This window comes from Furipterus horrens, unplaced genomic scaffold, assembly GCF_987537825.1.
Source record: "Furipterus horrens unplaced genomic scaffold, mFurHor1.1.pri manual_scaffold_10, whole genome shotgun sequence".
Taxonomy (NCBI): domain Eukaryota; kingdom Metazoa; phylum Chordata; class Mammalia; order Chiroptera; family Furipteridae; genus Furipterus; species Furipterus horrens.
Genome location: NW_028327180.1, coordinates 48,536,924 through 48,564,184, shown reverse-complemented (window position 1 = coordinate 48,564,184; position 27,261 = coordinate 48,536,924). Strand labels below are relative to the sequence as shown.

The 27,261-nt window shown below is 49.9% G+C and overlaps 1 protein-coding gene across 1 annotated transcript; it reads right to left on the bottom strand.

The window, feature by feature from the left end:
* Positions 1-4,037: 4,037 nt before the first annotated feature.
* On the bottom strand, positions 4,038-27,261 carry NCAN (neurocan). The gene is made up of 15 exons (XM_090290058.1): positions 27,150-27,261; positions 23,256-23,335; positions 21,950-22,363; positions 20,143-20,317; positions 19,921-20,048; positions 19,203-19,496; positions 17,744-18,340; positions 16,107-17,558; positions 12,002-12,118; positions 10,783-10,896; positions 9,294-9,452; positions 7,892-7,974; positions 5,699-5,843; positions 4,535-4,717; positions 4,038-4,282 (listed from the first exon to the last, which is right to left on the bottom strand). Exons 2-15 carry the CDS (start codon positions 23,326-23,328, stop codon positions 4,140-4,142), a joined length of 4,077 nt encoding a protein of 1,358 aa, XP_090146184.1. The 5' UTR covers positions 23,329-23,335; positions 27,150-27,261; the 3' UTR covers positions 4,038-4,139.

Genomic DNA, 27,261 nt, shown 5'->3' with positions numbered 1-27,261 from the left:
GTCTCTCTCTTCTGTCCTCTACCACTCAGTTTACTTCCCATAGACATACAAAGTTTCTTATCTGTCCTTCTGGAGATGTTTTACGTTCAGTCAAGCAAACATGCATATGTATTTCCTTTTCCCACTTTTACACAACTAATAGCAACATATACTTTCTTATATTGTAAAAGTTATATAACATAAACTTTACCATTGTAAATGTTTTAAAGTGTTCCATTCACTGGCATTTAGCACATTTACAGTGTTGTACAACCATCTAGTTCCAAGCCATTTTCATTACCCCAAAAGAAAACCCCACCCCCATTAAGCAATTGCTCCCCATTCTTTCCTCCCACCACTGGCCTGGCAAATGCTAATCTACTTTCTGCATCTATGGATTTGCCTACTTCTGATATTTCACAGACATGGAATTATATAATATATGTCCTTTTGTGTCTGGCTTCTCTCAGAATCCTGTTTTTGAGGCTCATCCATGTTGTAGCATGTGTCAACACTTCATTTTATTTTATGGCTGAATAATATTCCATGGTATGTATATACCACATTTTGGTTATTCATTTATCAGTTGGTGGACATTTGGGTTTTCCCCCTTTTGGTGATTGTGAATAACACCACTATGAACATTCATGTACCATATGTACTTTAAAAACTACCCTCCTTTTACTCAACAGTGTATTTTTGAGATAGTTTCCATCAACATAGAAAGATTCTCTTCAAACATTTTTTCAAAGGTCAGTAGAGTTTTTATCATTTGGATACACCATATTTTCTATAGCCAGTCTCCTAATGGTGGACACCTAGTTTCCCATATTTTGCTGTTAGTAATAAGCACCCACATCATCTCACCCAAGTACAACTGGAGGATGCTATCAGTTAATTGATCAAGGGGTCAAAACTTGCTATTTTGATAGCGATCTTCACCTCTTCTTAGAGGTGCAGCCAATTTATATCCCACCGGTGACAGGTATACTCGCTGTTTCCACGTGCTCACCAGCATCATGTTATCACATTTTACCTTAGCCAACGTGATAGGTGAAAATGGTATCTCATTACAGTTGTCACCTACAATTCCCTTATGTGTGAAGCTGAACATCTTCCACTTTGACCTTAGGTGCAGGTGGTTGAGTAAATCATAAGCCTTTCTCAGTTTAGGTATATTGTTATCATTGATCTATGCAAAGATTTTTCTCTTGTTGGATTTGTTTATTCTTTTTTAAAATATGCTCTTCTTTGTTTAGCTTGGTGTTCATGCAAAATGTGCATTACTTTGTTTAGCATATGTTGCAGTTTAAGAGCCATCTGTATTTCCTTTTCTGTGAATGTTTTGTCCTATCCTTTGCACATTTAGCTATTGGATTATTAGTCTTTGTTCCTGATTTGTAGAAGCTCTTTATATATTAAGGCAGGAAGTCCTTGATCTCTGTTTGAAAATTGTTTCTAAGTTTGGCATTTGCCTTTTGGCCTTGCTTATGGTATTTACTGTCACTATCACTTTTAGAATAAAGCTCCAACTACTCACTACAGCCCACATGGCCCTGAATAGTCCAGCCTTTGCCTCTCTACCCTCACCTCCCTCCACTCTCTACCTCTATCACTCTGCTATAGCCACTGTGGTCTCCTTGCTGTTTCTCAAATGAGCCATGTTCCCTTTTGCAAGAGGATTTTTGTCTTTGCTTTTCCCTCTTCCTGAAACTCTTTCCCTTTCTTTCCCTCCGTGTCAAGTTAACACAACTCCTCCTTTAGATCCCATCTACTTCCTCTAGGAAGCCTTCCCTGACCACCTCCCAGGGACCATGTCTATTCTGTTCACCAGCATCCAGCAAAGTACACAGCTCATAATAGCTTCTCAGTAAGTACCTGCTGAGTGAATGAGTGAGGGAAAGTGTCAGGAGGTGACAGACATGTTGAACTGTTAAAAAATTTTATTAAAATGTTCAAGAAGTACATTAATGTCCACAGTGTCAGATACCACAGACCCATGGGTAACTGCAGCTCACAGCAAAACCAGTGGAACCCAAGGCTGTTCACACACACACATGCATGCCACACACGTGGCACACACAAACAGCCACACATCCCAAAGGAAAAGACCAAAAGACAAACCATCCACTTTAGAAAAGATCAGAGCCTCCTCCCACCATGGAGCTGGGGTGGGGACAGGGCAAGGGTCCAAGGGGGCCAAGGGCAGGGACCATAAACTAAGACTCCCCAAAAATTGCATTCCCACCGCTCCAACAAAGGAAAATTCTCTTGTGACATGGATAATTGAAGGTGTGTTATATTTTTAAACCAACAAGAATTATCAAAGCAGGAAGGCAAACCTATATCCCTGGGCTTTCTCAACAATAACCATATGGTGCAACAGTGGATAATATCTATAACAGGGAAGATGGAAGACCATGGTCAAGGATGAGGGTCTAGTTTGCACTTCTCAATCTTTTCCTATATCTGCCTCTGTGTGTGAGAGGTAGCACAATTATGTTTCAATTCCTTCCCCAAAGTAGAGAGCAGTGTTTGCAGTCAGACGGAGGCAGGACCAAATCCTACTTCTGTTTTGGCTGTGACTTCAAGCCAGTGCCTTCCTCTTTTCTGAGTCTCAGTTTTGTCATGTGTAAAATGGGAACATAATGGTTCCTAAGTCAACAGGCTGTTGAGAAGATTCAAGGAGACAGTGTGTAAGTTTTTAGCATGGTACCTACTCCAAAGTTGTCAGCAATAATTATGACTTCCCAGGAGGGATACAGCCTCAGTCAACACATTCCTTTCTTTACTGAACCCTTAGAGGGACCATATATTTGTTTATTTTTCTTTCCTGCCGAGGACCATTCTCCAGTGTGGTTTTTAACACTAATCCACAGATTTTTACCCAGACTGGGGGGACTGAGAGTAGACAAAACATGGAGGGAAAGCTGTGGATCTTTCCTCCTAGAGATCAGTGAGCTGGATCCCAGCCTTTGGCTTGGAAAGTCCTCTTATAGGTTGCAGATTTGGGGGACAGCCAGATGAGTTCTTTCCTACTTAAAACATTTTTAAAAAATGATGAGAGAAAAATGTGTGTTTCAGTTTTAACACTGTGAATCTCTCTACAACATGACTGCAGGTAGATGTCACTACTTCAGTTTTTAGGCATTTCTAGTCTCCAAGGCAATGGATAGAGACAGAGATGGGGGTAGGGGTGGGACCCAGGGCAGTGCACTACCAATGTTTGCTTAAGAGATGGGCACGGGTACTGAACTAGAAAACTTGGCACCTGCTTGGTCCAAGAAGGAGGTTTTTGTCTCCCTGAGAGATGGAGGGAGAAGAAATCTGGGCTTGTTGGGCCCTAAATATCCTCTCGTGTGTGTGTGTGTGTGTGTGTGTGTGTGTGTGTGTGTGTGTGTGTGTGTGTGAGATTTACCACACATGCAGAACCACCAAATCTCAGCACTGGGACAAGACATGGGAGGATAAGCAATACACCTTTGCTTACTGCCCACAGATTGCTCTGACTATTCTCACTGATCCCTAACTCTGAGGGCATGGAAGGAGGCTGTTCTAAAAACATTCCTAAAATTCAGTACATAGGAGTTCAACACTGTTTATCCACCAAAGACTGAACTTGGGTTCAAGTCCAAGGTAATGGAAGACTAGTCCTCAAGTTCATGCAGTGTGCTTCCATGTTATTTTCTACTCCCAAAGACAGTGGCCTTAACCAAAGGCTGCATTTAGGACACCTGACAGTTAACAAAGTCTGAATCTCTGCTGAGAAAAAGCAATTCCTAAGTGCAAATCCAAATGTACACTCTTGCACCCTCATCAAAGCCTTTTTTCAACAACTGGCAATTAGACTCACCAACAAAAGACTAAACCAGTGCAGTGAAGAATGATCTTTGCTAATTGTGCTTCCCTCCACTGGGAGATTCTCCCAGAGTCCAACCTGACTAGAACTGGATTTTCAGACACATGGCTGCACCTGCCAAGAGGACCTGTATACGTAAGAAAGAAGAGAGGGGCTTTTTACAAAGGATTATGGGTTTGGGCATGTGGTTTGGGGCTCAAGGGCTTCCAGACCCTCTTGTTTCCCTCTGGGCTCTATCTCCCCAGGCCAAGATTCCGGAGGAGGTATGGGAAGGGGGTTGTGCTTTCTTTTGTCTGGTTCTTCAGCAGAAATTCCCTTCCTCCTTCTCCCAGTCCTCTGCTGGGTGTTTCTTGTGTTTTCTGCGCTCCTTGCGTGATTTGTGGTGGTGATGCTGGTGGCGGTGGTGGTGGTGATGGTGTCGCCGCATTCGGTGGGACCTTCTGGCTGCAGGGAAGAGAAGAAGGACAGGGAAATGGCAAAAGGTGATGAGAGGTAGGTGGCCTGATGCAGTGGGCTCCTCAGGGGGAGAGGAAATGGTGGAAACACCAGGAAAGCTGGTAAGTTCTCACTTATCTGCAAGACTGTATTATCAGGCAGACATTTATTCAGATCAATGTATATAGTCATAAGATGTTTTAATTGTAGATCACAAATAGGTGGAAACTTGTGTTGGGAGGTCTAAGGGCAGCCACTTACGTTTGGTACAGACGATTTGGGGCCTGTCCCACTTGCCATTGCTCTGGCACTGAATGATGGATATATGGTGCTGGACAAATCCTTCATCACACTGGTAGCGTACAGTGGTGTGGATGTTATATTTGGCCTTGCGGGCACCAGTGAGCGAAGCGTTCTCCACTGCTGGAGGGGGACCACACAGCACTGGGGATGGAGAAACCTCCAGTTAGGGACATGGACACAACAGGGGCTGAACTGGTTTCCTTTCTTCTTGGAAATGACACGCCTGTCCAGGTCCTGCCCTTTGCCCAGCTGTGAACTCACAGGGCTAGAAATGACTATCTGTCTCCTCCACCCAGACCAGAAGCCCTGTAGAGGCAGAACCTCCTGGACACCTCCCAACCCCCAATTCTTATGCATGATGAGAATGAAGGAGATGGAAAGTAAGAATAATTTGAGCAAATGAAAGGAAAGAGATGAGAATTTGCAAAGAAACGGAAACAAGAATGAAAGGTTGTCACAAAAATGAAAGGTGGTCACAAGAATGCATGTAAATGTTTCCTTAATATGTAAAGAACTCTTACAAATCAGTAAGACCAACAAGCTGACAGAAAATTGGGCAAAGGAGATGAACTAGTAGTTCACAGGAAAGTAAATACATATAAATAGCTTATCAACATATGACCAGCTGGTCCTTCTCATCCTTGAAGATGTGCAAACTACAATAATCTAATGAACAAAATAAACTGACAAACAAAATAGGACCAGATGCATGGATACATGGAATAGACTGACAGCTGTCAGAGGGGAGGGTGGTGGCTGGGACTGGAAGAGATTAGTCAAAGAACATATATGCATAAGCCACGGACACAGACAACAATGTGGTGAAGGCCAGGGGGGCGGGGGCCAGGTGGAAGGGGTCAAAGGGAGGAATATAGGAGACAACTGTAATAGTGTCAACAATCAAAAATAGCATCGAGATACTATTTTTTCACCACTTAGATGAACAAAGAACAAATATTTGAGAATGCACCAAGGTGGTAAGGGTAGGAAAAAAAAGCATTCTCATACAGTGCTGGAGAGTGAAAATGAGGCGGGGCTGACTCTTACATTTACACACTTAAAAAAACACATGAACCTGTGAATGTAGCCACAGGAGGGAAAGAGGTGGGGGTGGCAGCGTACCTGTGCCCTTCTTACAGATATAGGGGAGGTTGTAGTTGCAGGGCACGTCGTTCCAGCGCCCACTCTCATGTGCCACCATCACCACACAGTCCTCCCCACCCGCGAAGAAATTGTCTGGCTGGTTCTCTCGCCATTTTTCATATTGCTGCAGACATGTGGAGTAGAGGGTGCTCAGGAGGAGACCAGCATCCTGGCCCAAACTCTGACACTCCACTGTGGGGTGCCCCTGGCCAGACCGCTCAAACTCTTAGGGATTCAATGTTTCCATCTCTATAATGGGCATTGTTCTACCTGCCCTGAGGGTGCAATTTGAGTCACCCCTCCTCTGGCTGAGAGGCTGCAGTGCCTTCTTCCCTTGCCCCTGCCTCCAGTCTTGCTCCCTGATAGTCTGTTTCCAATATGGGTCACTCACTGTTAGATAAATATCTGAACAAAAGATGACCTCAGCCTGGAAGTCCAGGAGGGCTTCTCTGAGGAGGCAAGAGAGCTGAAGACTCAAGGGAAACAATTATGCAGGCAGCAAACAGGCCGAGGACACAGCTAGAGCAAAGGCTCCAGAGGCAGGCCTGAGCTTGTCCTACTTGAGGAATGGAATAGAGGCCAATGGGGTTGAAGATGCTTGATGGAGTTGGGAGTCAGAGGGTGGGTGGGGGCCAGTTCTTGTGGTAGAGGAGAGGAGGTGGGTTTTTTCCATTGTGGTAAAATACATATAACAAGATTTACCATTTCACTAATTGTTTAATCCTCACCCGAGGATATGTTTTTATTGATTTTAGAGGGAGAGGAAGGGAGAGTGAGAGAGAGAGAAATATTGATGTGTGAGAGAAACATTGATGGGTTACATTGCATACGCAACTCGACAGGGGATCAAACCCCATAACCTAGGTATGTACCCTGACAGGGAATTGAACTGGAAACTTTTTGGTGTACATTGCAATGCTCCAACTAGCTGAGCAGCCCAGCCAGGGCAATCATTTTAATAATCAAATATCTGTTTCATTGGCATTAATTAGACCCACAAAGTTCTCCAACCATCACCACTGTCTGTTGCTAGAACTTTATCATCACACCAAACAGAAACTCTGTCCCCATGAGCAGTCATTCCCTACCTCCCCTCCCCCACCCCCTGGCAACCACAAACCCACTTTCTGTTTCTATGTATTTGCCTGTTCTGGACATTTCATATACATGGGAATCATACAATATGTGCTTTTTACATATGGCTTCTTTCACCACATTTTCATGCACATTGCGTGTGTGTCTGTGCTTCATTCCTTTTTCACGGTATTTACTGGGTGGTGGACTACAGTTTGTGTATATGCTCATCTGTTGATGGACATTTGGGCTGTTCCTTTGGGCAATTAGGACTAGTGCTGCTGTGAGCCTGTGTGTACCCGTATCTGAGCCCCTGCTTTCACTTCTTTTGGTCACATACCGAAGAGTGAAATTGCGGGGTCATGTGCTAATTCTGTGTTTAACTTCTTGAAGAAGTGCCAGACTCTTCTGCACAGCTGAAGGAGGTAGGTCTTTATCTTGAGAACCATGGCAAGTCTGAAAGGCCTTGAAGAAGGGAGAACCCTGATCTGATGTATGGTTTTTAAAAGGTCCCGTGTACAGGGTTTCTCTTTAGGGTATTGAAAATATTCTGGAACTAGATTGAGATGGTGGTTGCTCAATGTTGTGAATATACTAAGTGCCACTGAATGATACACTTTAAAGTGATTAATTTTATATTATGTGAATTTCACCTCCATTTTTAAAAGTCCCCATGGCTGCCAGGTGGAGGGGCAGGAATGTAGGTAGTGAGTGTGCGTGTTTGTGTGTGTCTGTGTGGGGGCTGCTGCAGAGGTCCCAGTGAGGGACATCATAGGGCAGGTGGAGGCGGGTAGGGAAATGGGAGTATCTCAGAGCCCCAGGCTGGACGACCAGGACATGTGAACAAAGGAGTCACCCCCTGTCCAAGGATTCTAGCTTCAGTCACTAGGTGGATGGACCCTCTAAAATGCTGGGGAGTTGGTGATCTGAGGCTTTGTTGAAGCTCCTTTGCCACTCCAGACCTCTGAAGGCTGATTTTAACAAGAGGGGTAAAGTGACGCCAGAACACAGGGTCACGGGGCTCCCCCATATCCCTCTGTTCCAGGTGGGACCCTCGTCAACAGCCTGGCAGTGGAGACCCAGGCTCCTGCCACTCACCAGCCCTGTGTTGTCCGTCCACTGGAAATCCCTCTCCACGATCCTGTCGTTCAGGCCAATCCATGTGTTTTCATGCCCAAAGCCTGCAGGGTGGGGAGTCTTCAGGGCTGGGCACCTGCCTCTCCCCAAGCCTAGGGTGCCAGCTGGAGGCGGGGTGTGGGGTAGAGGGCAGGACCCAGCCCATTTCCCAGCCTGGAGGTGGGCTGGCGGGGAAAGGAAATGGAGGTGGGAGTGAGGGGAAAGAGAATGGAGGTGGAAGGATGGAGGTGAGGTAGGAGCTGAAGGCCAGAGAGGTGAGGGGAGGACCCCAGGCCCTCCCTCAGCTATGGCTCTGGCTGCAGTCTCACCTGGAGGCGTGGGGGTGGGGCACACAAAGGGCTGTTATTAGGCACTGGCCTTGCCACAATTTGTGGCTTAAACAAGTGGCCAGAGTAAGGAATAAATGGCAGACGTGTCAGATCTTGACAGGGCAGTGGTGAGACTCAGTGAGCTAGTTCCTGAGGACAGAGGAAGTGGAGGAAGATGTTTGATTGCAGCAAGGGAAAAGAAACGAGTGACCCAGGAAAAGAGCAAATGAAAGAATTAGGGGACAGGGCAGAGGTGGTGTAGTGGCCACCCCCAGGTCTGGGCCCCCCCAAGTAGTCACAGTCATAGCCCCTGCTAAGTCAGGTCAGATGCTTCTGAGCAGGGGCCCCTGGAGACTACAAGTGCCCAGTGAGATGGAGGACAGTGTCCTGAGATGTCTCTGTACATGTTCCCACCTATGTACATTTCCCCAACAGAGTCTTTTAAAAGCCAAGAAAAAAAAATTAGGGAATGGGATGGGGGGAAATGTGACTAAATGGATGGATGAACAGACAGCACAAGGGATAGTGAATGAATCAATAAAAGCCGGATTTAATTCATGCGACACTCTTGCTAGGTCTCTGCACAGCTTCTTCCTCATTTTATCCCATGCATCACAGATGCTTCCCCATTGCCCTCTCTCCCCTGCCTGTTTTATTTGTCATCAGCATATTTGGGCCAGTTAAATTATAGTATGGACTTACTCAATCAGATATTTACTTGTTTGCCCATGTCCCCCACAAGAATGTTATTCCCTAAGGACAGGACACTGTGCATTTTGGTCACTGCTGTGTCCCAGTGCCTGGAATGGTGCCTGGCACAGAGCAAGTGTTTAGTAAATATATAATGAATGAATGAATGAATGAATGAACTAACAAATGAATGAGTGAAGTGACTGTATGGATTACCAAATGAACAAACAGACTTGGAAATTATTAAGTGGCCAGGGCCTGTGCTAATGAACACAGCTTCAGAAAGGTAGTGTCTTCAGGATCCTGGGGCACTTCCCTGGCAAAAGGACTGCAGGGCCACCCCTGCCCAACCCCAGAGTCTTTACTGTTAATGAAGCTGTGTTCCTCCGGTGAGTGGACACTGGTCAGGTGGCCAGCTCGGCGGCGGCAGTCCCTCTCTGCATCCTCCCATGCCCGCCGATGGGCAAAGTACCGGTAGCAGTGGCCCTGGAACTTGTGCCAGCCATGGTCACAGCCTTCTGTGTCTGGGAGGTGAAAAGGGAATGTGAGAGGGGCTGGCCTTGGCCTGAGAGGCCTGCTCTGCTGGCAATGAGCACAGCCGGCCCAGCAGAGACAGGGCCTACCCAAGGTCACTGTGGGGCTATGTCACCCCACTCCCTGGGCCCGTCCCCCACTGTTTCACCCCCGCCCCATATTCCCTTCTTTTCTTTGTTGTTGGAAGAGATTCGCTAAAAGATCATTACACCCATCCCCTCTCATCCCACCTCCTCTGTCTCCTTCTCCGGATCTGCAGATCCATACCCTCAGTGTGGACCTGGGAACTCAGGAAATGGTCTCAGAAAGGCCTAAAGTCTCCCTTCTGGCAAAGGGCTCAAATAGAGATTTCTCCCAAAGAGGTAGACAAAGAGCCAAGAAGTGCATGAAAAGATCATCATTAGTCACTAGGAAATGCAAATCAAAATCACAATGAGATACCACCTCACACCCACTAGGATGGCTATAATTTTTAAGAAGGAAAATAACAAGTGCTTATGAGGATGAGGAGAAATTGGAACCCTTGTACACTGCTGCTGGTGGGAATGTAAAATGGGCAGCCATTGTTAATAACAGTCTGGTGGTTCCTCAAAAAGTTAAACATAGAATTACTGTATGACCCAGCCATTCCACTCCTAGGTATAAACCAAAAAGAATGGGGGTGGGTGTGGGGCGGGTAGAAAACAGGTGTTCAAACAAAACCTTTTACGTGAATGTTCACAGCAGTACTACTTATATTAACCTCAAGGAAAAAGCAACCCAAATAATCCATCAAGTGATGAATTGATAAAATTCAGTCCATCCATACCATGAATATTATTTAGCCATAAAAAGAATGAAATACTGACATATGGTGCAATGTGGATTAACCTCAAAAACATGATGCTGAGTTTTTAAAAAGCCAGACACAGAAGGACAGATGATGTGTGACTCCATTTATATGAAATGTCCAGAACAGGCAACTCCAGAGACAGAAAACAGATTAGTGGTTGCCAGGGTTGGGCAGATGGGGAATGAAGAGTGACTAGTAATGGGGACAGGGTCTCCTTCTGGAGTGATGGCAATAGTATCTTGGAACTTGCTAGAGGTGGTGGCTGCAAAACATTGTAAATGTACTGAATTCCTTTGACTTGTGTACTCTAACAAGGTTAATTCTGTGTTATGTGAATTTTATCTAAAAACAAAACAAAACAAAACAAAGCAGTTTGTCTACTGTTGGACTCTCAGCCAGAACCAGAGATGGAGACCTGTAGTACATGTGGGAGTCTATGGCCCGGCACCCACACCCACTCCTGTTTCTGGGGTCTCGTAGAGACTCACCTTTCTCACAGAGGCTGCCCCCATAGCTGGGGAGGCAAAGGCAGATGAAGGTGTTGACCTCATCGATGCAGGTACCTCCATTCTCACAGGGGCTGGAGACACAGTCATCGATGTCTGGAGGGGAGACGGAGAGGCTGACTCAGGAGTCAGCCTCCCCTCGGCTCCCAGTCCCCACAGGGAACCAGGCAGAAGATGGGGTCACAATCCTGCCATCCATCCTGGACCTGAGTACAGCAGCATGGGTCTGCACAAATGACTCTGAAGGGCAAAGAGGTGGAGCTTCACATAATTAACATAACTTAGCATTAATGGGAGCAGATGCCACTGGACTGGCCAAGGGCCAGGGTGTGCAGAACATTCCACCTGACTCCAGAACAATGAAGGTTATATTTTTGCCAACATACTCAGAGAATGTTGAAGCTGGAGGGTTTTTTTTTGGAATGTGAAACCTAGGGCAGCTGGGTTTCAGAGCATTTGCAAGGGCTTGCAGAGATTCACAAAGCTGTTTGTACAGAGATATCCAGTTGAACTTCCTCTCCTACTACCCCTGTGTAGACAGCTCTTGAGGCATATATGACACCAGGCAAGTCACTTTCATTTTCTGAGACTCAGTGCCTTCCTTTTTTTTTTTTTGCGAAGTAATAATAATAATGGCACCTTTTCAAGGGTGGTTGTGAGTGGGGAGAGTCAATGGAATAGTTCAAAGATTTGCATCATTGATATTTATTGTTATAATTCTATAGTTAATAGTGTGGTTGTGAAATCGATGAGATGATGCACAGGACTTGAGAAATTATATTATTCATATTTATTGTTATAACTTTATAATCTGTCATATCTCTTATGTTGGGCTTTGGGACTAGTATCCAACCCTTCTGTTGGAGGTATCTACACCCCTGCCCACCCAGGAGAGGGTAGGATCCCCTGAGGCCCTTGGCTGAAAGGAGTCTGGCCCTTATCATCACTTTGTCTTCTCCCTTACCCTTGCCTGGCAGTAATGGGAGGCAGCACACCAGAGTCTTGGCTGCCAGGATGAGAGCTTAGCTGACTGGTCCTGGGCTAAGTCACTGGATCTGAGGAGTGGGGAGGGGAAGGGAGCATCTGAAGCCAGCATTTTGTGAACCCTGAGTTCTCGAGGGGATGGCCTCTGGGATAAACAAACCCCAGGGTTCTGGAGTCAGACAAGTCCAGGCTCAGGTCCCGAGTCTGGGGCACTCACCAATCTCACAGTTCTCCCCAGCAAAGCCCTGGTCACAGCTACAGCCATATATGGTGCCATTGGCTGTACAGGTACCCCCATGCAGGCAAGGGTTGTTCTCGCAGGGATCCAAAGGGGCTGCAGGAGGGACAGGCAGTGCAGGCAGCAGTCAGGCCACTAGGTCTGCCTTCCTAGGACCAGACCTCAGGTACCCAAGGCCCTCTTCTCAATCTCTCTCTGTGGAGTCCCTTCTATAACTTCCCAATAGGTACTCACCAAATTCCTCTCACGTGCCTTGTGACAAACTTACTCCTTCCAGAAACTTCCCCAAAGCACCTGTGGGCTGCCTCCTGTAACAAGGTCCTTTCTCTGAATGAACTGGAATGGTTTTCCCACATGCATTTAAGTGTTCTCTGACTTGTCCCTCTTCTGGACATGCATTGCTAGTCATTGTATTTCTCACAATTTGGAGCACAGAAGTGGATATAAGGTTCCCAGTGGTGGGGTATGAATAGCACTAGGAAGAGTGGGAACCATTACCTCCTTCATCTGGGCTCAACCTCTTAAAAAAAAATTTTTAGAGAGAGGGGAAAGGAGGGAGAAAAAGAGGGAGAGAAACATCAGTGTGTGGTTGCCTCTTATGCGCCCCCAACTGGGGACCTGGCCCACCATCCAGGCATGTGCCCTGACTGGGAGTCAAACCAGACACCCTTTGGTTCGCAGGCTGGTGCTCAATTCACTGAGCCACACCAGCCAGGGCTGGGCTTGACCTCTTTTGATGCAATTTCAGTAGTTACATTGTGGAGAGGTGGTAGATTATAGTGGTTATAACAATGGGCTCTGGAGTCAGAGAAGTTAGTTCAATCCCTGGCTCTGCCCCTCACTAGGGGGACCCTAGGCAAATTACTTCTCTGAATTTCAACTGCCCCATCTACAAAATGGAAATAAAAGTAGTTCACCTCTCTCTCCCAGTCCTGACCATAATGCTGTATCTGGCTCTGTGTATATTAGCCTGGGGCCTCTTGGGTCGTCTCAGCATTGCTCGGCATGCACCACGTAAACAGGGTGCATTTAGGAATGTGGGTCCCTGTCCCCTTCTCCAGCCGCTTCCCCTATCAGCTGGGTTTCCTTGGAGGCATGAGGATCTCCCCTCCCCATCTTGGGGGCCCACATGCCTTGGTGGATGGTCTCCATCCTGGAGCCTGGGAGAGGCAGATCAAGAACCCCCATTCTACCCGGAGGGTACCTTTCCCTTGTCAGGGTGGCATCCAACCCTTCCACTGCACAAACACTAGAACTGAAGCCCAGAGAAAGGAAGGGCCTGACTCAATGTCACAAAGTAAGACAATACAAGAGCCCAGACTGGCCTCCAGGGTTCTGGTAGCCCAGTTTAAGACCCTCTTTCCAGCCTTTATAACCTAGAATTTGTTTCTGTTTTGGGCTTGTCTAGAGCCTCAAAAGAAACTGAGGTGATAACCAGCTGTCACCTATTCCTAGGTCTCCTGTCCTCCACCCTCACCCTCCACAGGCTATTCCCCCCATAGTTGCCAAAGGGAGTCTACACAAACCTGAGTCAGGTCATCTCTCCTCTGCCCAGATCCCTCCATGGCTCTCAATTGCCCTCAGAGGACAGGTGAAGTCCTCACTGCAGGCCACAGGGCCCCGTATGATCTGCCCAATATCTCCCTGTCTACCTCTTGCTTTCTCTCTTGCTCACTGTGCCACACTGACCTTGCTCTTCTTACATGCCAGGCAGGGTTCTGCCTCAGGGTCTTTGCACAGACTGTTTCCTCTGCCTGGAATACTCTTTCCTCAGATCTCTTCTTGGCTCCTTCCTCACCTCCTTCAGGCTTTTCAAATTTCATCTGGCTAGAGAGGCCTTTCTGATTCCCCTTCCAGAACCAGAAACTACCCACTGGCATCCCCTATCCCTTGCTTCACTTGTCTCTTTGTTCATATCACTTTCTAATCTCCAACACCACTTAGTTATTAGGATCACTATGATGTGTTTGTGCCTCCCCCTGCCCCAACCCTGCAGAGCGGTGCTGTTCCATATGACAGCCAAATATAGCTATTTAAGTCTAAATTAATTAAAAATGAATAAAAGCACAAATGTAGTTCCTCAGTCTCACTAGCCACTTTCAAGAGTTCAGTAGCCAAGTGTGGCTGTTTGCTACTGTATTAGACAGCTGAACTCTAGAACATTTCCATCACTGGGAAAGTTCTTGAGTGCTGCTCTAGAATGTCAGTTTCCAGAGGACAAGAGACTTGGTCTAAACTTGGGGCTCAGAACAGAGCCAGCACTCCATAATTGCTTGCTAACTGAAGGAAGGTAGCTGCTAGTCTTCCTGCAGGGACAGAGGCCTGTCGCTGGGGTGGTGGCATGTGCTCCCATGGATTGCCAGAGGGTCCTGTGGCTGTGTCTGTCCAAGCATGTGTGTGCACGTGGATGGGGCTGCTGGGAGCAGAAATACATGAGTCCTACCAGGTGCACCAGGCTGCTGACAGCTGCCCACAGACTGGTAGTGACTCAGTCGCTTGCTGGTGCTGCATTTATTTTTGGCTTCATTAGCATTTCTGCAGCAAGCATTGGGTGGGTAGGCACCCAGGACTCCCCACCCCACTCCTTCCAACCTGGCTGCCATTGGCTTCAGTCTGGAATCAAGACTCCAGTAAAGACCAAGCCAGACCCAGCCATAACCCTGAGGGCTCCTCCAAATGCATTTTCCTTTGCACCCCTCTGTGTGGTCTCCCTCCCACCTCTCTAACCCCCTTCTCTAGCTCCTTTGGCATTGAGCCTTCTTCCCACTGCCCACCCCCCACCAGCTAGTCTCCTCTGCTCCCTGCAGGGCAAGCTCACCCTCCCAAGACCTCAGGGCTTTTTTTCTTAACATGCCAGTGAAATACATATTGTACAGCCTAGTGGTTGAGACAGACTATATTGTTAGTTGGCCTGGATTCAAACCTTATCTTTGACAGTTCCAGCTACCTGACTTTGCACAAAGTCACTTGACCTTCCTATGCCTCAGTCTCCCCATCCTAAAGTGAGGATCATACTAGAACCTGTTCCACAAGGACATTATATGAATTAACCAAGATGATTCCAGTAAAGTGATTGTGTAAGCCATGTACATGGGCAGTCATCAGCCTTTATCAATTGAGGTACCCATGTCTGGGGTCTGCTTGCCTCTGAACATGTAAAAAAAGAAAATCTAGCCTGGGACACAGCCCAGAAGTGGCAGGGAGGGTGATGAAACCCTGCACCTGCTATTTCTATTATGCACACTTTGCCTTCAAAGGAGAGAAAGTGTAAAATGAATTGTGTTAATAAGAGTGTTTTGCAACTCGGAAAAAAAATGCCTTTTAATTCGCTGCTGATTTTTTTTTTAAAGCTCACTTGACCATAAAAACAGCTCAATATGCAGGATGTAAAAAAAGGGCCAGAATTCGCAGGTGAGCTGTGGGAAGACCTGGCTCCAAGAGAACAGGGTGGTTGCTTTTTCTGGGTTCTGCTGGCCACAGAGCAGCTAAGACTTATACAGACTTGGGCTCCCACTGAAGTCCAGCCACTGACTAGCTGGTAGTGACATTCCTCCCTAAGTTTCAGTTTGCTGTCTATAAAATGGGGGTGTGGCCCCCCACTCCCACCCCTTCGCAACACCCACTTTTCCTATGGCTCAAAGTCCCTCACAACTGCACCACTGAATTCCAGCTGCAATTCCCACTCTCCTTGCCATGGTTTATCTATCCATGGGGGGTGCCTGTGTCTGCCTCTGTCTTCCCCAGACCGGGGCATCACTGAAGGCTGGCTCCCCGGCATTGCACAGCACTGTCTGACTCCATGTGGCCATAAACATGAGTTGTTCATTGAACCAAAATCAAACTCCACTCAATGCTTCCTCATTCCCCCCAACACTTGCTGTGCCTCAAAAACACATCAGCTTGATCTCCTGCCTTTGCTCAGACTAGTGCCTCTGCCAGGGAACGCTCTTTCTGTGATTCGACTCATCTTCAATGGCATTCCCGGCTAGAAACTTTCCCAGGCCCCTACTCTGGGCTCCCCTGGTCCCTGGTCCCAGAGCCCTGACCACAGTGGGCTGGATGAGGCCATGAACTTTTAACTCACTCTGCTCCGCACTCTCATTTGCAGGGGTCCCTGGCAGGGCTGGCTCCTCTCCACTCGCTGCCTCCTCCACACTGGCACTCCCTGCAAGGACCTCCAGCTCAAACTTGTCCAGGACCCAAGGGGCAGGCAGCAGCAGGGTGCTGGGGGAGTCCCACGGTACTGTAGCCTCTTCCAAGGACTCTGACACGGGCTTGTTCCTGCTGGCCGCCGTAGGTGTCCAAGGAGCAAGAGCGGGCTTCCCGGAGAGGCTGCCCTCCTGTGGAAGGGCTGAGGCTCCCACTGTTCCCCAGGTCACCCTCTGGTCCTCTGGCTCTGGGTGGGGTTGGGAGCTGGAGGAGTCCATTGTGGGTGTGGCCAGGACCCCACCCTTGTCCCCCTGGTCCAGGGACATGAGGGACACCACCACATTTTTATCGACAGCCACCTGAGGGTTCATGGTGGGGCTTTCAGCTCCTTCAACCACACGGGATCCAGGTTTCCAAATCCCATCAGCATTACCGGGGTCAATTGTGGCCATGGAATTCGTGGGACCCACTGTACCTCCTCCATCTGTAGCAGCCCAAGGCTCCAAACTCAGGGAGACTTCAGGGCCCCTCAGTGGTGCAGAGGTCGGGTGGGGGTCCAACTTTTCACTCTGCAGTGAGGGCCACATGACATGTGCCTTCTCCATGATGGCCTGTAAGCCAGAAGTGGGGCTCTCTGCTGTGCTGAAGACCCCAGATTCAGACCCTGAGATGCCTCTTGCTCCCATGGGCTCAGTAACCATCTCCATGAGGGTGACGTCTGCTGCCACATTCCCATCCACAGAAGCCTGTGGGCTGGATCTGGGGTGCTCAGCTTTGCTGAGTTCAGTGGGGCTCATCTCCCCAGTTTCTCCAAAGTCTGCCCTGAGGGAGTTAGGACTGGCTGTAGCTTGTGTGTCCATGGCTACGTGTGAGGGGACCATGGGACTTTCTGCTTCATGGTCACTGAATGTCAGCAACATGGCCTCTCCACCTTGTCCTGTCAGGTCCAAGGAACGGGGCAAGGAATACACTTCTGGATGGATGGTGTCCTGAGGACTGGCCTGGGTCTCTGAGGCCAGAGAGGGTGGGGCAGTGGCCATGGCCTCGCTATGACCCTTAACTCCATTGGCCTGGGTGGGGAGGTGCGAAGGATGTGGTAGGAGCCACACTTTGGGGGCACGAAGCATGGCCATGACAGGGAGGTCTAGGGAAGTGACCATGGGGGATGACTCCCAGGGAGCAGTGCTGGGATCCTCTGAGGGGCTAGGTGGCTGAGCAGTGGCCTCTGAGGGGGACCAGGGCAGTTTGGGGGTGGCCAGCCTCACTCTGGGGCCCTTGGCTTCCTCCAGCTTGAAGCCAAGGGCTCTGCTGGGGCCTGGGATACTGGGTGGGATGACTGTTGGGGGCCACAGCCAGAGCTCTGTGGAGGTCCTGCCACCAGGGGAACCTGCAACAATATCAACAACAGTAATTATCTTTCAGCAGCTCCTTTCATTGAATTATCTCCTTGGTTTAGGACTGGGGAAGAGAGAGGTTCTGATGTCAGGGGACCCAGCAGGGATTCAGAGCCTCCTTCCCCTGTCCCCCTCAGGCACCCACTCAGGTCCCACCTCCTCCTTGGACCCTACTCACCAGCTCCAGGCATATCCACCTCATTAGACAGCACAGCCCAGGGGCTTTTGCTCCTGCCATTCCTTAAAGAGTCTGTGGCTGCAGTGGCCAGGGGAAGTTCCACATAATTCCTCGCAGCCTCTGGGGTGGGGGGCTGGGCACTGACCTCAAGCCTCCCCTCCAGCCCTTGCTGGGATTCCTGCTGCTGGAAGTGTCGCCCATTCAACCCTTTAAAGCGCCCCCTCCTCTTGGGCGTGGGGCCAGCTGGAGTTGCCTCCCCGTGTGTGCCAGCTGAAGCGCCTGCCTCCAGGCCGCTGGAGTAGGGGGCCACAGTGCTCAGCCACACTTCCTCAGCCTCCACGGAAGGCCTTGAGGCTGCTGTGGGAAACCCAAGGGTCAGGCTGGGGTTCTCTGGAGATTCCTGCTTCTCTGCCAAGATCAGAGGCTCTTCCTCACCACTGGACACCAGAGGCTCCTGGAAGTCAGGGGTGACCACCTCCCCTTCCTCCAGGCTGGGCTCCAGTTCTCGGGCCAGGGGCCCTTCTGCCGATAGAATCTCTTCCTCATCCCCAGATGAGGGGGTCTCTGGGTCTCCATGTTGTGGTGTAGGGTAATGAGCTGTGGGAGAAAGCAGAAGAGGTTGTGTTAGGCTCAAGGGCTTGGAAGTTCTGCCTGAAGTCTACCCACATTTCAGCACACTGCAACACAGACCTGTGTTTCTCTCTCTCTCTGTGTGGTTTCTGAAATCCCCCAGACTGAGAGAGGGTGGTGCAAAGTCTTATCCCCACTGTTCAGGCTTCATCCACTGTCAAGGTCAGAGTCAACTGGGCACAGTAAGGAGTCAAGAGATACCTTGGCTCATGGGTGAAGCTCAAGCAGTGGTCAACTCTCAGGGACAGGTCAGACCTGGGCCTTAGCTCCTCCCCCAGGGGGGAGAAAGCCCCTAATGGGGTTGGTCTTCTTAAAAGGCCAATCTTACATAGAAGGCTTAGCTCCTCTAAGCTGAGGTTTGCAGCTTCTGAGACTGTGTCTCCACCCCAAGTGCAAGGGTCATCCCTGGTCTCATTCCTAGGGATGTGGTTGGCCCAGTCGAGGCATCACTTCCCCAAGGGATGCTCCTGAGCGCGTGGCTGCAGATAAGATACGCTCAATACAGGGCCTTTTCTTTCAGGGACCTCAGGACTTACAGCTCACCCCAAAACAAGACTTCCAGCCAGAGCTTGGGGCTCATTACTTCTCCCAGCCTGGGACTCCAGGGAAAAGCCTGTCTCAGGGGCGTGGCCTTCACCCTGGGAGTGGCTTATCGCGGAGCAGTTTCCACGTGTCCCTCCCCTGCCCGGACTCCGCCTCCACCAGAAAGCAAAGCTCCCAGTGCTGGGCCTTTACCAAGGTGCGAGCCCTAGGGCGAGGCCACCAGGGACGCACCCTCCTGGGCGTGACCACCAGGGACGCACTCCCCCGGGTGTGGCCTCCCACGCACCGCGGAAGCAGTAGGCGTCGAAGAGCTCTTCAGGTGCAGGGAAGCCCGTGCGGTTGGAGAAGCGGTAGACTGTGCGCACGCCGGGGACGGGACCCCCGCAGCGCCGGCGCGGCATCTGGATCGGGTAGCGCACGCTGCCATCCGCCAGCCAGCCCGGGTCGCACTGGTCCAGGCCCTCGTGCCAGGCCAGGTGCAGCTGCCCCACGGAAGCCAGCACGGCACCCTGGTGGCGGCACTGGGCACGAGCACCAGCCAGGGTCAGGCGGCGGGCCGGGCCCACGTAGAAGACCTCGCCTGTGGGAAGGCGCGATAAGGCGTGAGTGGAGATCAGGGGGGTCTAGGGGACCCTACGCCAGAGCCAGGGAAGTGGAGCCCACTCCAAATAGCTCGGACCTGACCGAAGAGGCCGCTTTAGCTTCTTTTCACAAATGAGGTACCTCGGGCTTCAGTGAAAGGGAGAAGCTCAGTGAGGAGGATGAGTTAGGAAGAGAAAAGGACAAGGCCTCAGAGAGGGAAGAGGTGCAGATAAAGGGAAGGGGCGCAGACAGGGAAGGGGCTCAGAAGGAGAGGTGCTCAGGGAAGGAAGGAAAGCTCAGGTAAGGAGTAGGCCCAAGTCTTGGCTGCAAGTTTAGAGAAGGGTGAGACTTAAGAGGGATGGGGGTCCAGAGAGGTAACAGGGACTCAGGGAAGGGGAGGGTCCTGCCAGCCCCAGACTTACCCCCCAGCTCACGGGCAAAGCAATACACATCGTAGAGTTCCCGTGGGTCGCGCCTCCCATAGCTCCTCACCCCTGGAAGGCTGCTACGGTCGCCATAGCAACCAGGACGGGACTGGGTGATAGGATACCTGACAAGACAAGGATGTGTGCTCCTGGGGCCCCCAAGAACCATCTTTCCCCAGGGGCTAGCTCTCCATCTCCCCACCCTGTGTACCCTCTCACCGAACAGTGCGGTCAGAGAGCCACCCAGCATCACAGTTGTCAAAACCATCCTCAAAGGCAGCCTGCAGGTGCCGTGGGGCTGCAATGGTGGCTGAACTGAGATGACAGGCCTCTTGGGCCTGGACGAAGGTCAGCGCATAGCGATCCTGGGCTGCCCGGTAGTGGAACACAACACCTGTAGAGGAACATCCAGGATAGAGGGCTGATTTTTTCTGGAATCTTCAAGAACAGACCTCCCTCTGCCAAATGCCCCCACACCCCTCAGTCTGGTAATAATAGAACTCTTACCCTATACTGCCCTGCTCCACCTTCATTCACTCAGCACCAGACATGGCATTAGGGCAATGATGAGGAGTGAGACTAATATGCCCCCATTTTACAGATGAGGAAACTGGTAACAATGACCATACAGGGCTAGAATTTGTTAAGTATTTACTACATAAAAAGCATTTATAAGCATTATCTCATTGAAATTAAGGCTCAGAGAGGTTCAGGGACATGGCCAGGGCCACACAGCCAGATTAAGGCAGAGCCAGGATTCATATCCAGGAAGATCTGACTCCAAAGATAACACTCTCTATGCCCAGGGTTAGGCCCTGGAGGTGATGGAAGGCACAGAGAAGAGTGAGAGAGATTCTGTCACTTAGGAGTTAAGTACATGCATTGATAGGGGAAGCACTGGCAGCAATGGGAGATCAAATGTGATTATTACCCAACCTAGGAATGGAGTCACAGAAGGCTTCTTGGAGGAGGTGACTTGCATGTAAGTCAGGGCAAGAAGCCCATTATTGAATGGGCTTACTGTGAGTCAAATTCTGATTTAGGGATGAAAAAAATGGCTGAGCAAGACAAAGAAATGAAAGATTTTTTGCCACATCTTAAAAAACTGAGAGCCCCCAGAAAGCAGCAGCTGCATCTCAATCGTAACAGTGTCTTTAGTGCCAGGCTGGCATGTGGTAGGTACTCGATTAATATTTGGCAGAATGAATAAATTAAACAAATCCTGACGTGGAAATTCTTTCCTTCATTGCTTACTAGTTTTCTTCAGGGTTTATTGGTTTTGAGAATTAAGGCCTTGGAAAGGGGATGACTGATTAACCCCATGAAATATGCAATGAGACATTGTTGGGAGAGGAAGACTGTGTCCCAGGACGGGGGTCCAGAGATTTGCCCTTGGCCGACAGAGATTAAGCAATATTGACTTCCTGGCAGGAGTCTACAAGATGTTTTCCACACAACAATCCATTCACTGAGTCATTTCTCAAATATCTGTTGGGCATCTACTGTGCCACACTGTGTTCTAGGACTTTGCTTTAATAATATATTTTTTTTGCCTTGTTCACCTTGATGAGTTAGGAAAACAGAAACTACACTAGATATTTCAACAGCAAGAATTTAATACAGGAATTGGTTAAACAGTATTTGAGGACTGTTATTTATTTATATATTCCAATAAACTTTTTAAAAAAAAAACTTACTTTAAAAATTTATTTAAAAGCAAATGTATATTCCTATTTTAAACAGAAAGCCAATATCCTTTTCCTTCTGTGAAAATATGTAATTGTGAAATGCACTTAAAACATGGTTGTGAAATCCTGTGGAATCCTGTGGTCCACAAGAGACCAAGCCAGAGGCTGCTCATTCTTAAGTAAAAGAGAGAGCTATTAAAGAGGGGGTAGTTCCCGTGGAGACTTGCTTCGTGACTTTATCAGAAATATTGAAAGGGAATCACTGATATTCACTGGGTGGGCTTCAGGTTCAGTCCCTCCCCCTCCCAGCCTTGATCCCTCCCCTGCCCTCAACTGACCCGTCACCTCCAGGGACACCAGGTTCTGCTCATCCTCGATGCCCCTCACCACCTGGCAGCGGTAGAGCCCGGAGTCGCTGGCCCTCAGTGGCCCCAGTAGCAGCGTGCCGTTGGCCCGGTGCCGGGGGTAGGCGGGCAGAGACACACGTCCCTGCCAGCCCTTGGCCACTCGAACCACGTTGTTCTTGGCCACCAGGATGGGTAAATCCTGCCACTGGCCTGACGCAGTGCGCACCTTGGTCCACTTGATCCGAGGGGCTTCTCCAGCTGCACCTGGCCATGGCCGTAGGGTGAAGAGACAGGGCAGGGCCACCAACTCTGCCAGTGCAGCTCGCAAAGAACCAGATCCCACCTTATGCATGTGAAGCCCCTTCTCAGCAGCAGAGGTGGCAACAGTGGTGGCATCCTGTGTGCCTGGAACGGGGAATGTGGAAAGAGGCCTGACTCAGAGGCAAGGAGCAGCAGAGACTATTTCCTTCACTTTACAGGTAGGGACACTGAGGCCAGAGAGATTACAACATCATGATGCAGTGCACAGATCCGTGATCTGTACCCCAATCTGTGAGCAGAAGAGGAGGAATGGGGCCAAATCCCTTTTTAGTTCTGCCTCCATTCAAAGTCCAGATCCCAGAAGCTAGTGACTCTGTCACTGACTCGCTGTGTGGCCATGGGAAGGTCACTGTCATTCTCTGAGCCACAGTTTCCCCAGAAGTTAAGGGAGAGGTAGCCTTTGGGAGGGAAATGATGTTAGTAGAGTACCTTCTATATAACAGGTACTTTATAGATAGCAAGCAGCCCACCTGATTTTCATAATTATCTGCAGAGGTAGATTGGTGTCACCATCCTCTTTTGGGTTGGAGGCATTTCTAAAGCCTGGACTTTTGACTACCACTGGGGAGATGCCAGGAGATGCATACAGACCTTTATTTCCATTGCCCTGCCCATGACAGGCATCACTAATCAATGTACACACCATTCTCATTCCTCCCTCTCTCTTCCTCCTCCCTCCCACATACTCTTTGTCTTTCTCCCTTCTTCCCTCCGTATCCTTTTCTTCTCTCTCTCTCTCCAGCTCATCATAGCAAAACAGTGAAAGGCAGGAACCTCCAGCCTTTGCTGGCAATGACTGAAAATAACCTCTCAGGTGTCTTGTTCGCTTTTGACTGTTCAAAGACCTTTTTAATCTATTCTTGTTTTATTCTCCACACCAAGCCAGGGAACCAGCAGAAGGCTCTTGAGTTAAAAAGCTGCCCCATCCTGTCCATCCTTCAGACCTCAACCTCTCCCACTACATAGGGCAACTCACCCTGTTCCCCAGTCACCAAGAGCAGCATCTGGAGCACCAGGAGGCCTGAGGCCCAGATCGACATGGCCCTCATCCTGGACCTAGATCAAGAAAGAAAGGGAGGGAGGAGGGGTGAGCACACCCTTTCCAGACAGTTGGCATGGAAAAAACCAAGTCTCCCCTCTACAAGTCTGGAAACTGAGGCTCAGACAGGCCAGTGTGTTACTCAAGGTCACACAGGCAGCAAGCAAGGGCAGAGCCAGGATCCAAACCCAAAACTAGCTGACTTCAGAATCCCAGAGTGATGTCTCATGATCAGAAGTATAGGTGCTGGAGTGAATCTGAACCTGAGGTTGTCACTGTGTCTGTTCCTTGCTGTGTGACCTTGGGCAAAGAGTTTAGCTTCTCTGTGCCTCAGTTTCTTTGTAGGTCAAATGGGAATACCATCAGGTATTTGAAAGGAATAGATGAGTCAATACACTCAACACATATAAATTGCTTAGAACTGCCTGGCATGAAGGAGTAAATTTCAGCTGTTATTATTGAGTTTAACAAAGGCAAGATCAAAATCTCATTTTTCAAGTTGGCGTGCCCCATCAGTCTTGGAGGTGCTCCTAAAGAGCAGCAGCCAGTCCCAATCTGCCTGGGGTCTAAGCCAGCCTTTAATCTGGGTCTGCTGAATGACACGATTCTCAGCTTCAGTTCCAGGATTTGGTTGTCGCCAAGATTCTATTCTTGGTTTCTGGGACTTTTGAGGTGCTGCCAAACCCCAGCAGGAAGAAAGGGCTTTGCCCCTTCCCACCTTCCCCTCCCCCTAACTTCACACTCCACAGAGACTCCAGTGGGTCCAGCCTTCTACAGGGGTTGTGGCCCATAGGCATAAAGTGGAAAACCGAGTGTGAACTATAAGCAAGGCCCATTCCAAGCACTGGGACACAGCAGTGACCTCCCTGACCTCACATTCTTTCAGAGACTAGAAGCCCTGAGGAGAGGGCCCCTTTGGATGGACTCAGGACTCACTGGGGCTCAGGAGGTACCAGCAGATGGGAAGTTAGAACATCACTTATAAACTCAGTCCTTGCACATGTCTCCCCAAAAAGAATAGCTGATGAAGGAAGTGTGGGTGGAGTCCAGAGTGGGGGTTTGTGGGGGACAGCTGGCCCCCTCCTGAGGGCGTTTCCCAGCTCCCAGAGACCCCTGCTGAGAGGCTGGCCCAGGACCTGTCCGTGGTGCTGAATTAGGGTAGCAATGCTGCGGCTGTGCCCACTTGGTCTTCTTGCGTTGGGGCCCAGAGAGGGCTAGCAGTTTGCTTATGGCTGCCCAGCAGGGTAGAAGCCAGATACTGGGACTGTCTGGCTGGGTATTAGAGGGTGGGGCAGGATTCTGGGCTACGCCTGACCCAGGAGGGTCTTAGGAAGGAGCAAGTTCTGAGAATTCTCTTTCTCACACACACATAATATGGTTAAGAGCTCAGACTATATTCAGAAGACATGACCCTAGACAATTTCCCCACCTGTAAAATGAGGATCACCCAGCATGTACCCCATGGAGTTTCTGTGAGGATAGAATAAGCTAAGACATGTGAAGTCCTAGAAATGTTAAATTAAAGAACAGTTTTTTGTGCAAAGCTTCATGTACATACTCAAATATACAGAGGTGGTCCAACACAGTGACACACAGTTTCAGGTACACTCCCCCCACACACTCTCTCCCACACACCCTCAGTTCCCTCTACTTACACCCTCACACACCCACACCCCTTCTCTTAAAATATCTCCTCCTCAGGGCTTGTCCCCTCATGAATAATACAGGGACCTCATTCATATGCAAGTAGGGGTCTGCAAGGGGGTTTTGGGAGGGGCAAGCAGACAGAAGGAGGGGTGTGTGTGTGTGTGTGTGTGTGTGTGTGTGTGTCTGCCTCCTCACACCTACCTCCTGTCCTCTGGGCACTGAGGGTGAGTTTTTGTGTGTTCGTGACTTGGTGTGCATCAGGGTGCTGTCAGGTGTGGATATCAATGAGGTTGTGCCCTGTGGTGTATGAACTTGTGTTCAGGTCCCCAGCAGTTCTGTGCACTGAGTAGAGCATAGGGGACCCGCTATGGTCTCTGGATGTGTGAGTCTGAGTGCCCTCAGCAGGCAGTCAGTGGATGAGTGCATAGGCATGATCCTGGAACTCCTTGGAGGAGAAAGGAAACCAGCTCAGGAAATCATCCCAGGCTGCCCCTTTGGGAACCGAACCCCTTGCCAATGTCTCCCTTTTAGTGTCCAACTCTGCACACAGACCATATCTCAAACCCCCACACCTAGGGTCCACACTGCCAATCACATGGGGAAGACCTTTGATGTACACAGGGGATGTCATGCACAGCCACACACCCCAGACAAGAGCCCATGAGAGAGAGAGAAAGACACACATGTGAAGATTCATAATGACATTAACAAAGAGAGACAATATGGGCACTTACAAGGCAGGCAGAATGTCTTCTGCACAAAGACACACACCCACATTCTCAGGCTCCCCACATAAACCCCTTGATGAGGCCAGACCATCAAACACAGCTTTTCACACACACATGGCAATGCCAGCCCCTGGCACAGACCAGGCTGGATGAATGTGGCCTTGGTGACTGATGCACACACATCATTTTGCCACCTGGTGATGTGGCCCCTGGCACAAGTTTCCTGACAAAGACACATCTCTGTCACATTATACTCACAGAGGACCCCAGACCCCGCCTCTTCATGGGTACAAATCCTCTCCCAGCACAGGGTAGGCACACACACAAAGCCCACACCTCCTGGAGGGTCATTTTCCATTTGGGAATGCCTAGAAGCCAGGGAGGCTGCTGGGTTCTGAGGTCTCACTGTCTGCCCACCTCGCCCTCCCTGCCCTTCCCTCAAGTCCCCCGCTGGGGCCCAGGGCCAACCCTCTTCTCAGCCTGGCTGTCTCCCATTAATGCTGCTGAGAGGAACAAAGCCCTGTGCACAGGGATGGGGGTTGCTGCCTCCCCGCGCCTGTGCCTCCAAGTCAAACCAGGACTTCCACATACAATCATATGGACAGGTGGGACTGAAGAGGTGAGGCGAAGGTCTGTTTCTCACTGTGAGGGCACTGTCAGGTATGGAGGTGCTTGTGGCAGTCCCCTGTTTGGACTAGTGCCCCTCACAGGTCCTGGGGATCCATACTAGTGCTTTAGGGGGCTCTGATCCATTATTCACCTAGGAGACCTAGTGTGCTCCATGGGAGAGGGGACAGAACCCCCAGACCAGGTCTGAGGGAACAACAGGGACCATCTTGGGAAGGAACCCCCAGAGCCTTCTCCCTGAGTCAGGATGTGGTAATAGGACACGGGCCAAAAGAACTGGGAGACCGCAGGATACCCCTCCCCCATGGCCCCTCACACTCAATGCAAACCCCTTTTCATCTGGCTGATGTGGGGCTCCCCTCCTGCTGCAGGCCAGCCTGGCATCCTCTATTCATTGGCAAATTGGGAATCCCCACTTAAAATCCTGGGGTGTCTCCTTCAGACACTGGGGTGCCCTGTCCCAGAGTCACCACACAGCATCTGGGTATCCCACTCTTCTCTCTAAACTAGGGGTGCCCCTCCCCTGGCCTTGGTTCCCAGTGCCCCCTCCCCAATTCTGAAACCCACCCCTAACCAGGCTCCCTCCCCATCATTAGGTCGGCTCCGCATTCCCTAGACAACCTTACCCCAAATCCAAGTGCCTCTGACATCCCCAAGGGCCCTCCCAGTTTGCGTTCCCTCCCCAACCCCTGGCTCCCCCTCACCTCGTAGCCCCCTCCCCATTCTGGGGACGTCTCTCTGACCGCAGGCTCCTTCCCCAATCCCGGGCTATGTCTTTAACCCTGAAGACCCTCCCCAAAGCAGCCTCATTACTGCGACGAACCCCCACCTGGCTCCTAGCTCGGATGCATCCCTGGGCGGTTACCCAGCACAAAGGACGCTCAGCTTGGCTCGCAAGTACCAGGTCCAGCCCCTGCGCCCTGCGCTCGGCTAGCCTCAGC